Here is a 9534-nt window from a genome sequence, read left to right on the forward strand (position 1 = left end):
CAAAGAATATCTTACAACAACTTGTCCTTCATTTCCTGCCAAGATAGCTTGGATAATACAGCTGTTGGAGAAACAACTGGAAGGCAAGTACAAAATTTACACCGGAACTTGTTTGGATTATGTGGCCATGATTAATAAAGACACTCAGACATTTTCCCTCTGCTCGATTTACGGAATTCGACCGAATCAAACAATATAGTTTCGCTGAAATTTGGGGCGATGATTGGTTACAAAAGCATACAGAAAAACTCTGGCAAAACCTTGAAGACTATCAAAGAATCTCATGGAATTGAGTGCGTAGTTTTCGAATATTGAACGTGGGTTTGGTTGAGTTTTCGACGAGTAAAATAAAAAACCGATTACTTGAAATGTCTAATGAACCGAAGATTTATGCACACTCGTACCTTGGAATTGAATCAAGCATATAAAGAGAAAATAAGTTTATAAAACAAAAGAAGAGATGCACTAATTCTAACTAGAAAACAAATAATTACACAAGGACATAACTCCTCCGTAACTCCTCCCTCAGCTACCGACTCATCCGCTTGTCTCCAAGAAAAAGGCGGTTGAGTCGATCTTGAATGTCAAGCATTCCATACTGTATATAGTCATAAGCAGCCTTACCGAGAACATCCTGGAGCCTTCCAACGAAGCTTCCATATGCTGGTAACAAAATGTTTTCTACGGATACTATTATCTCTTTCCGTATATCATCCCTAGCAAACCATTTAGACTGAGTGCAGCATATCTCCTCAAATTGAACGTTGAACAACTTTAGCTTCTCTTTCATGGACTCAGCTGCTACATTATTTTCCAGTGATTCATTGTTATCCAGCTTCAATAAGCCCAGCACCTCATTCCATGAACTTCTTTTATAATCTTCAAGGTTTTGCCGAATTTTCGCTGTGCACTTTTTCATCCAATCTTCATCCCAAATGTTAGCGGAACTGTAGTTATCGCTCCGAAATCGGGCTATGGAAGGATGATGCAGTACCCTTTGTGTGATGAACGTGACATTATTCAACATGGCAACATGTCCCAAAGCAGGATCAGTGTAGGTTTTGCATTTGGCTTCTAAGTGGTTATCCAGCAACTCCACTATCCGAGCTATCTGGGAAGAAAGTGAAGGATAAGATCCCCCTTTATTAATGCCCATGGGATACTCTATGAGAGCCTTCTCAATTATATCCCAATTTCTCAATGCTACACTAAGACCATACATGATGTTGTAGGTAAGCACATCAACGTCACCTACAACATCCACAATAGCTGAATCACAGCAAATCAGATTCTCCATGTCTTTGAAAACATCCCTAATCTTCTCACCCAATCTTTGTCGAGTCATCATTGCTTCAATTTTTAGTAGCGCACTGTGCTGATCAGGGAACACCGATTCCAATCCAGGTATCATGTCACACATGCCCCTAAACATTTCCACTTGGCTTGCTAAAGTACTTCTCCAACTGTTTTCAAATGGAGTAGTATTTGCAACAGTATTTGCAAAGTTTAGGAAATAAACGGTGAGTTCTTTGCAAATCAACATGAAAGTCAGATCTTCAAGGGAGGAGAATCCAAAGAAAACACGATTGCAAAGTCTCCTTTCGGCAGGAAACAATTTGTGGATTGCAATACGAAAACCTTCTCTCCAACTTGAAATCCTGTCCAATGTGTTCTTGTCTATGTTGTTTAAGTCTTCCAACTCTAACTTGGAAAGGCACTGGTGCAAGAACTCTCTGCGACAACTGCTGTATAACTGGCACCACTCCTTCTCAAACCCATTGGCAGCCGCAATTTTAACAGCTCCATTAAGGCGATTGATAATTTTCAATGGAATCACGTCAGTAAACAAGTTGTGGTCATGCTGAATGGAATCTACCAAAGACTGGCCGTAAAGCAAGCCAAAAATTTTCTGGTTCTGTTTCTTAAGTGCTTTTAAAGAAACCAACAGATGTGGCTTTATAAGAGCAAAATCAGCATTGGCTTTTTGCGAATGTGAATCCCCATCAATGGTTGCTTGATCTTGAATATTGGCCTCTGGTTGTGTGGAAACAGGAGCACTACCACTGCTAGCATTGGATTCTCGTGGTTGTAGTGAACCTACCTGAATGATCACTTGAGGCTGATCTTGGAGTTCAATATATCCATTTTCTTCAGGTTGTGGATCATCTAACCAAGAAAAGAGAACGATTAGGAAATAACTGAAACCTGCTCCAGCTATACCCAACACCCATTTTATCTTCATGAGTTGTACTATCAGAGCTCCCAAAAAGAAATATAGCATGTCCACTTCAAATCCGCAGCGAGTGCGTCTTGACAAACTGAGTGACATCACTGCAAACGCAGCACAAGAAACCAGACCATATGCATCCGGCTTCCCCTTGGCAGCTTTATCAAAGAAAAAGGAATAGAATGAAGTGATGGTCAGTACAAAGAATGCCATGTGAGCTTTTATCCTAAGATTACTTGAGTGTTCCCATGCCTTTGCAAATAACACAGTAACACAGATGATGAAGCTCAGAACGCTATAGAGAAACGTTTTGAGCAAGTTCCACTCGCCAAATAAAGAGTTGAAGGCAGAGCTCATAGCATAAAATAAGAGGCCAATCACAGTTGAAGCAAAACCCACAAATCTCCATACCTTTGGCTGCTTCAGCCACCTCTGAATCTTGAAGACCAAGGACGCCATCTTGAGTTGTGATCAGTGCCTAAGAATTACTAGTTTCACATACTAGTACTGTTACACAGTTAGGCTTTTTTTGTAGCCCAGGATCAGAATTTCTCTTCCTTTTCTCATTGGAAATTTCGCAGAAGACTAATGCCTATTATTTGTTTACCAAGTATAATTTTAATTTCATTCGTTGGAGCAATTACGTAACGGGGTTCATGAGTCTATTTACCCACCTGAATTTTGTCATTTGCTTCTTGTCATAATCATATATTTATATGCATGTTGGAAGTTTCTTATCACTTCCCTTGTTAATGTTCTACGCATAAAAAATACATTGTCTGATTAAGACTTAAAAAGTATTAAGTATGTATCAGCTAACGATTATGCTTAAGTTGACTTAGGTTTGTAAACTTTCTTAGGATACCTTATTCTTTTGAATTTTGTTGATTACTTTAGTTGTAGTAGTTGGTAAATTATGGCTAAGTTTCACCAATGTGATCTTTTTTGTATCCATCAAGAAAGACTTTATTACCTCTTCAAGATAGCATCCATCAGCTGTTGCACTCCAAATCAACAAGAAAATCACATTACAGTATATAACGTAACAGCAAGTCATGTGCTCGAAAACTGTAGTCTTATACAGGGACGCTGGGATTCTCTTATTAGAAATTTAGTGTTAGTTGTAATTTACTCACTGAATTTTCACATCATGTACATTTTAGATTTTAGCTTCTGAACTTTTAAATTTGCAAGTTTACTTCCTGAACCCTTCCAAATGACCATGTTGACAACTTTTTCATCAATTGATAACCAAATTGTTAGATAATTAAATCAAGAATATTTAAGAGAGTAGTACAACTACACCATAGTAGAACTATCATGAAATTAGAAGATACAAGAATTATAAGTGATGAAACTAGAAGTTAGAAGAATCACAAGTCAAACTTTATCTCCTAGTCAAAATTAGAGGCTACAAATCAAGTTGTCATGAATAAGGTGCACTCATCACCTCCATACTAGAAGAATGATGAATCATGAATTGGAAGATTTAAGATTGATGACTAAGAATTTGAAGCAAAATTAAACAAAAAAATTGACTAGTCAAAGTTTCTACTTGTTTCTTGAATCATTACAACTAGTGCTTAGTTGTTATAAAAATTACTATTTTATTATGAAGGTTTGCCTATATAAAGGCTTCATATGTATGTTGTTAATCATCTCTCCATGAATAAAAATGTTTAGTGTTTGTGTCAAAAATTCTCTCTTATATTCTTATGATTGTTAGTAAGTTTGAGTGATGAAAAATATGGTAGTGCTATTTATGTGAGTGAGTAATCTTGGGGCCAATATAGTGTGGATATTATATTTATATTTGGTATCAGAGCTGGTTAATCCAACGTCTGGTGTTTGAGAGTTTGTGAGGTGTGAGAGAGTTCTCATATAGTTGTTCATTGAGTCAGTATAACAAACACTTTTAATATTGTGTAGTCCAGTCCCAAGTTAGATGAAAAACTTGATTATAATTATTGTGAGACTTTGATGTCTACCCATTTGAAGGCCCAGAACCTATGTAATTTCATTGAACCGGGTTTGCAAGAAGGAGCAGATGCTGTCCAACAGAGGAGAGATCAATTGGCGCTATCTCAAATTTATCAAGGTGTAGATTATACGGTGTTTGGCAAAATAGCAAATGCCAAAAGTGCAAAAGAGACATGAAACACGTTGAAGCTGTCATATAAAGGCGTAGATAAAGCTCAAAAAGCAAAGTTACAGTCTTTCAGAAGAGAATATGAAAGGTACGAGATGTCTAGCTCATAAACTGTTGAGCAATATTTTACTTGTATTACAGATCTTGTCAATAAGATGAGAGTCTATGGAGAAGATATGCCCGATAGTAAAGTGGTGGAGAAAATTCTTCGCACCATGCCGATGAAGTATGACCATGTGGTGACTATGATACTAGAGTCCCACGATATAGATACAATGACGATTGCAGAGTTGCAAGGAACCATGGAAAGCCACATCATTAGAATACTGGAGAATTCAAAAAAATCATCCGAGGAAGTCCTGAAAAGTCGAGTGAATTTAAACAATGTTGCAGAATCAAGCCGTACACAAGAAGGACCAGGTCGTGGTTTTAATTTTTAAAGTAGAGGCAGAGGAAGTTTCAGAGGTAGAGGTCGTGGCAATTACAACAAAGGAAGTTATAATAACTTTACACCACCTAATCAAGGAAGAGGTGGAACGAATTTCAGGCCTGCCAACCGAGGAAGAGGTCGAGGTAATTTTTATCAAGAAATAACCAATTTTAACTGTTTTCATTGTGGAAAGTATGGACACAAAGTAGCAGATTGCAGATTAAAATGGTGAATAACAATCAAACACACATTGTAGAAAAACAGCATCAAAATATTGATGATAATCCGGGTACTCAGACTTTATTTTTTACAAGTAATTTATGTGGTGAAGATGAAAATATATGGTGTTCTTGTATGGATACCTAGAGGGGAGCTCGACTGCTAGGAATCGGTGCCGAGTTGTTATCTTCAATGCTGATCTATGAACCTTGGGACAGTTCGAGCTTTCCGCCTAGGGAGATGTCCAATCGTGCAGAGTATGAACAAAAAGGGGGGGGGGGAGTGTACCTGCAAAGGCATTCCGAAACTTAAGTTAGTGGTCTGGCCATTACAAATCCTATGTCATAAATCGGCTTTATCATTCATAACTCGCCATTATTCACATCTATTGCCCAGATATTTGGCGTTATAAGTCGGCATTTTAGTCATTACTCGGCAATTTACGTTATTAATCGACATTACAGTTACTAATCAACAATCAATATCATTTATTAAAAAGTAACGTTACAAATCAGCTTAACGGACTGCTTCACAAAAGTGAAACGTCCAAACCCTTATTATTGCTCTTTAATACAGGCAATAAAGCAGGAACATAACCGATTTACACACTATCACCTATAAAAGGTATGATCTTCTATCCTGAAGACACATTGAATTCTCAATACTAACTTAAGCTTCGGAGTGCCTTTGCAGGTACACTCCCCCCTGTCTCTTGCTCAAAGCTCTATGCGATTGGACACCCTCTTGGAGTAAAGCTCGGACTATCATAAGGCTTGAAGGTCGGCACCGAAAGTCATAGCTCGGTGTCGACTCCCAGAGACTGAGCTCTCCCTCCAGGTATCCATACAAGAACAATTGGCGCCCACCGTGGGGCCAAAAATATAAACCTCTCTCTATATATCGTCGGCCTCGAGGTTCCCGTTTTGAAAGTCATGGCGGAACAACCTCCACCCTCGCCATCCGAACTGCTCCGGATGGTGACTGAGTTGCGACAAGCCATGGCTGAGGAGAACCAAAGAGTGGCAAATCAAATTGCCAACTTGAATAACACTCGAACCGAAAACAATGACCGACAAAAATAGACGGAAGAAGCCGAGCAGCAGTCAGGGCCAACACATGTCTCAAACACTGCTCGACAAGAAGAGGAACAGCCCCAACACAATGAGGAAGCTCAGAAAAACACAGAAAATGACGATCAGAAAAGCTCCCCCGGACCATTCACGGCGGAAGTAATGAACTTCGTGCTACCCCGAAGGTTTACTCTACCAACCACCCTAACTCCATATGATGGGTTAGGTGACCCAAAGAAATACATCAAAAAGTTCACCTCCATAATGATAGTAAACGGTGCATTTGATAAAGTTTTATGTCGTTGTTTTCCATCTTATTTAGACGGTCCTGCACTTGATTGGTTTTGTTCTTTGCCTGCAGGTTCCATTTCTCGATTCCGAGACATATCAAAACCCTTTGAGGAGCACTTCGCTGGATCCGCCATCTACCTTCACGACTCCGACTACCTGAACGCAGTCAAGCAAGGCCAGCACGAAAGCCTCAAGGACTACATGACGCGCTTCATAAAGATAGCCATAAACATACCCGATCTCCACCCCGAGGTAGAACTACACGCCATAAAAAGTGGATTAAGACCAGGAAAGTTCCAGGAAACTATTGCTGTGGCCAAACCAAAAACTATGGCCGAATTCCGTGAAAAAGCTAAAGGACAGATTGACATCGAAGAGCTCCGACAAGCTCGGAAAATAGAAAAGCCTCATTATAAAGATGACGACAAGCCACAGGACAGCAAGAAGAATTTCAAACCAATCCCACGATATGAGACCTACACCAAATTCAACACCAAGCGCAATGACATCATCAAGGAGATCTTGAATTCGAAGTTAATCAAGCCACCACGAAAAGCTGGCAATTACCCAGATTCAAAAGGCACTGACCGATCAAAGTACTGCTCTTTCCACCAGAAGCACGGACACAATACTGATGACTGCGTCATCGCCAAAGACCTGTTGGAGCGATTAGCTCGGCAAGGTTATCTGGACAAATTCATCAGCGGCCACATGCAGCGGCGAGCACCTCCTCCAGGAGACCAAAGCTCGGCTACACAACATAACCGAGATAGAGACCGACCGAACAATAACCATCATGAACTACCAACACGTACAATTAACTGTATTTCCGGAGGTTTTGCAGGTGGAGGAGCCACAAGTTCAGCAAGGAAAAGATCTTACCGAGCTATCCTTTCCATCAATGCCGATCAAAGTCAACAATAGTCGCCGCCTACATCTCCACAGATAACATTCCATACAGCCGATCATGATAACAGCGTAGCAAATCTGGATGATCCCGTCGTAATCTCCCTACAGCTCAGAGATCTCCTAATTAAAAAGGTGTTGCTCGACCCAGGCAGCAGCGCTGACGTTCTCTTTTACTCGACTTTCAAGAAAATGAAACTGAGCGATAACATCATCCGACCTTCCACTGGTGACTTGGTAGGATTCTCAGGTGAGCGAGTCCCGGTTATGGGCTTTGTGTGGTTACAAACCACACTCGGCAAGTTCCCTTCGTCAAAAACTTCAGACATTCAATACTTAGTTGTTGATTGCTTCAGTCCCTATAATATTATACTTGGCCGACTTTTCTTAAATAGGTTCGGCGCTATAGTATCTACAATTCATCTTTGCGTTAAGTTCCCTTTGCAGGACAACACAATTGCAACCATTCATAGTGATACCCGAGAGGCCAGGGAGTGCTACAACAATAGTCTCAAAAGACCTCACCGTAACACAAAAGCTCAGGTCCACAATATCAGCAACACGAACAACCAACACATGCTGGCCGACCTTGATCCTAGAGCAGGAACACTGGAAAGACCGACTCCAACAGAAGACCTAGACAAAATCTACTTCACATAAAGCACGGATAAGTTCACATACGTCGGCTCAACATTATCTTCAGACGAAAAATCTTCATTCCGAGCATTCTTACAACAAAACGCCGACCTATTCGCGTGGACCCCAGCTGATATGCCAGGCATCGATCCATCCATCATATCACACAAGTTAGCACTAGATCCATCTATCCGACCTGTAGCACAGAAAAAGAGAAATCTCGGGCACGACCGAAAGCAAGCTTCCCTAGAAGAAACCAAGAAGCTCATCAACGCGGGTTTCATCCGAGAAATCAGATTCACAACATGGCTGGCAAACGTCGTCATGGTTAAAAAACATAATGGTAAATGGCGCATGTGTGTTGATTTCATCGATCTCAACAAAGCATGCCCCAAAGATTCCTACCCTTTGCCCTCTATTGATTGTTTAGTTGATAATGCCTCTGGTTTTGAAAAGCTCAGCTTCATGGATGCCTATTCTGGTTATAACCAGATCCAAATGCACCCATCCGACCAAAATAAGACGGCCTTTATTACTGAATATGGAAACTATTGTTATAAAGTCATGCCATTTGGCCTTAAGAATGCAGGTGCGACATATCAGCGTCTGATGGACAAAATCTTCACCAAACAACTCGGCAGGAACATCGAAGTCTACGTAGACGATATGGTCGCCAAGACAAAGATCGGCAATAACCACCTTGACGACCTCACAGAAATCTTCGGACAGCTAAGAAAATACAACATGCGGTTAAATCATGAAAAGTGCGCATTTGGGGTTCAAAGTGGTAAATTCCTCGGCTTCATGCTCACTAGCCGAGGTATTGAAGCAAATCCTGAAAAATGCCGAGCTATTGTAAACATGACAAGCCCACAAACCATCAAGGAAGTCCAGCGGTTAACAGGGAGACTTGCTACACTTTCTAGATTCTTACCTTGCCTAGCTTATAAATCTTCATGTTTTTTCCAAACTTTAAAAACAAAAAAAGCTTTCCAATGGACTGATGAATGTGAACAGGCATTTACAACTTTAAAAGAAACTCTTTCAAAACCACCAATTTTACACACACCCCTACAAGGGGAGCCACGATTCTTATATTTGTCTGTCACTAACTGGGCTATAAGCTCTGCTCTTGTCGCAAAAAGGGAGAAGAAACAGTTCCCAATCTACTTCACCAGCAAGACCTTACAGAACGCCGAGCTTCGTTACCCGAGCATTGAGAAGCTGGCACTCGCGCTTGTCTTCTCAGCCAGAAGACTCCGACCATACTTTCAGAGCCATGAAATCCATGTTAGAACAGATCAACCTTTGCGACAAGTGCTCCAGAAGCCTGAACTGGCTGGCCGACTAGTCAAATGGTCGGTGGAACTATCGGAATTCGATATCAAGTACGAAGGCCGAGCATCCATCAAATCACAGTTTTTGGCCGACTTTATCGCCGAGTTCTCAGTACCGAATATAACTGAAGATTACATCGAATGGTCTTTATACGTCGACGGGTCCTCTAACCCACACGGGTGTGGCGCAGGTATTATACTTGATGATGGCCACGGCAACGTCATCGAACATTCCCTCAACTTCTCATTTAAGGCGAGCAACAATCAAA

General features: G+C 40.7%; 2 protein-coding genes across 2 annotated transcripts; one reads left to right on the top strand and one right to left on the bottom strand.

The window, feature by feature from the left end:
• Nucleotides 1-401: 401 nt before the first annotated feature.
• On the bottom strand, nucleotides 402-2818 carry LOC107607041 (exocyst complex component EXO70B1-like). Its single transcript, XM_016309030.3, has one exon. It carries the CDS (start codon nucleotides 2684-2686, stop codon nucleotides 530-532), a length of 2157 nt encoding a protein of 718 aa, XP_016164516.1. The 5' UTR covers nucleotides 2687-2818; the 3' UTR covers nucleotides 402-529.
• A 3439-nt stretch (nucleotides 2819-6257) lies between these two features.
• LOC107607040 (uncharacterized) lies at nucleotides 6258-7310 on the top strand. The gene has a single exon (XM_088494547.1). The coding sequence runs from the start codon at nucleotides 6258-6260 to the stop codon at nucleotides 7308-7310; it is 1053 nt and encodes a 350-aa protein (XP_088350673.1).
• The last annotated feature ends 2224 nt before the right edge of the window (nucleotides 7311-9534 follow it).

The sequence above is a fragment of the Arachis ipaensis genome, chromosome B7, assembly GCF_059453495.1.
Source record: "Arachis ipaensis isolate K30076 ecotype BB chromosome B7, ASM5945349v1, whole genome shotgun sequence".
In the NCBI taxonomy this organism is placed as follows: Eukaryota; Viridiplantae; Streptophyta; class Magnoliopsida; order Fabales; family Fabaceae; genus Arachis; species Arachis ipaensis.